The 2,389-nt window shown below is 41.2% G+C and overlaps 1 protein-coding gene across 9 annotated transcripts in view; it reads right to left on the reverse strand.

The window, feature by feature from the left end:
- Nucleotides 1-2,389, reverse strand: part of snap91a (synaptosome associated protein 91a) — a 72,255-nt gene that overhangs the window by 33,203 nt on the left and 36,663 nt on the right. For 7 of the 9 annotated variants that reach the window (XM_014020467.1, XM_014020473.1, XM_014020472.1 and 4 more), the window contains exons 9-10: nt 1,369-1,430; nt 1,266-1,274 (exon numbers count right to left, since the gene is read on the reverse strand). In XM_014020467.1, the coding sequence (XP_013875921.1) occupies nt 1,266-1,274; nt 1,369-1,430 (71 nt within the window). The remainder of the gene's footprint in view (nt 1-1,265; nt 1,275-1,368; nt 1,431-2,389) is intronic. The other 2 variants (XM_014020469.1, XM_014020468.1) reach the window with 1 other exon arrangement.

The following is a 2,389-nucleotide window of genomic DNA, read 5'->3' on the forward strand; positions in this document are numbered from 1 at the left end:
ACACACACACACACACACACACACACACACACACACACACACACACACACCCTGTGTGACAAATACGGAATTTAAAAAGCGAAGTTTTATACTAACATCCACACTGGCGAGGGGCGCGCCCTGCGTGTACCCAAAGCGTGATGTCATGCTGTTGAAATGAGTCTTGTCGGGGAGGGGTCTGTGGGTTAGGGTCGTGAGGTGGAGGAAAGAAATTAATGTGTTGTGTGAACTTTTATAAGATTTAAGTTTTTATTTCAAAGCTCCTTTTGGCTCAGCAGCAGAAGCATAAATATTACTGTTAAGAAAGCTGATGATAAAGTTGAATAAAAATCTAGTCTGATTATGAAGTGAAATTAAATATCTGACAGTGATCATGACGCAGTGTGGTTATAATTATTCACTTCACCATCTGTGTCGCTAAAGTCGCAGCTTCCCGTCTCCAAAATGAGCATACGCATGGGTCAGAGCTGGCGTGAGGCACCGCACATTTTCACGTCAAGTTTGGATTTTATAAATCACAACCTTGGCGTAAAAAGTGRCGTACGCAAGTTTCTAGGCTCATAATGTGTGTACGYAAGTTTTATAAATCTGACCCCAGGTCAGGTCAGAGTTGATGTGGATACCCAGGAGTTTGATGGTTGTCCACACACTCCACCATCTCCCCTTGAATAGTTATAGGTGCATGCACTGTCTTCCTGGACCTCCTATAGTCCACTACGACCTCCTTGGTCTGACTGGTGTTGAGCACCAGATTGTTTAATGAACAGCACTGGGAAAGGTGCTGGATCTCCTCTCTGTAGTAGGTCTCATCATTGTTCGTTATCAGACCCACTACGGTGGTATCATCAGTAAGCTTTAGAACCCTGTTAGAGGAGTGGATGGCTGCACAGTCGTGGGTGAACAGTGTAAAGAGACCTGGACTAAACACACAACCCTGTGGTGTGCCTATACTGAGGACCAGAGTGGATGATGTTTGGTTCCCTATTCTCACCACCCCAAATGAAAAACATTCCCTATTTAAAGAGCTATCATTAACAGAAATGTTTTAATTGATCATAGTTTTTACACAGAACCCAACCTTAAATTGGCCAAAATATGACTTGAAGCTAAATGATACCACACAAATCACAAGTTAGTTTCTGATGGTCATTTTCAGAGAATGTTAGTAAACTGGGATGTAGACCAAAATCTTTTACTGTAGTTTCACTGGCAGAAAAAAAGGTTTTGTAAAACCTTTTTTTTGCCGTCGACAAATAAACACTTACTTGTCTTCTCTAAGTTGGGTAAAGATAAGAAGAAACGTCAAGTTAGACAAAAAGATTAGAAAAGAACTGAGAGAACAGAAAAAGGATGTAGTTAATGACTTACGGCTTTTTCCCCTCCAGAGTGTTGAGGTGCGTCTCCAAAGACTCCAGAAGACTTTCTGGGGCCTGCAGAAAAATACAGTTTGCTACTGACACCAACCTGAATCATGTTTAATAGATTGAAACCATTTTCAGGTTGGACTTCAAATGTCGAAAATGGCAATAAATGAAGGAATGACTGCATCTTATACCAACTACCCTCATGTACACTAATTTATTTTATCACAAATAAAGTTCTGTTCTTTACACAACAGTCTATCAAATGTACTCATCTCTACTGTGTTTTTTGTGCTTCAATAGTCCAAACCATTAATTAAACAAAATCAAAATTTAATCAAAGAGAAATCTAAATTTCAATCTGCAGCCAGCAGGGATGCAAAGCTGAATGCAGGCGACACACAAACATGCAGMGAAAAGATCTGCTCAACATCCAGCCTTCCTAACATTTATTTAATGCCTTCAGGTCCATTATGCTAAATTTTCCAAGCAGCTCGACAGCCAGGCTGATGGTTGTTTTGTCCCTGTGAGAGATGGAGTGGCCCATTTATCACCCTGGGATTCTGAGGCGCCATTCCTCGCCACTAAATACGAGCAGAGCTGTTCAACGGACAGAGAACAGATTCGACAACTCAATTAGAGCCGAGCTTCGACACGAACAAATCTGATCTGAGAAGGACGATTTACCAGCTGCTGAACCATCTCTTCTGCTACAAGAAGTATAAAACTGTACACAGAAACTTCTCATATGACTTACACTGACTTCATATTTACTGCATCTGTTTGATGCTTTCAAAAAATGGTAAATTGATTGAACTTATATAGCACCTTATCAAGTCATTCAGGCATTCACCCATGGAAAGCTACAGCCACAGCMGGACCCTCTGACCACCATCAGCAGACAAGGTGGGGAAGTGTCTTGCCCAAGGACACAGCCACAAACACCAAGCTCTGTCATATATTAAAACATCTTATTGTTCCATATTTTCCTAACAGAGTACTTCACTCTCAGACTGCAGGTTTACTTG

The sequence above is a fragment of the Austrofundulus limnaeus genome, unplaced genomic scaffold, assembly GCF_001266775.1.
Source record: "Austrofundulus limnaeus strain Quisiro unplaced genomic scaffold, Austrofundulus_limnaeus-1.0 Scaffold253, whole genome shotgun sequence".
NCBI classification, from domain to species: domain Eukaryota; kingdom Metazoa; phylum Chordata; class Actinopteri; order Cyprinodontiformes; family Rivulidae; genus Austrofundulus; species Austrofundulus limnaeus.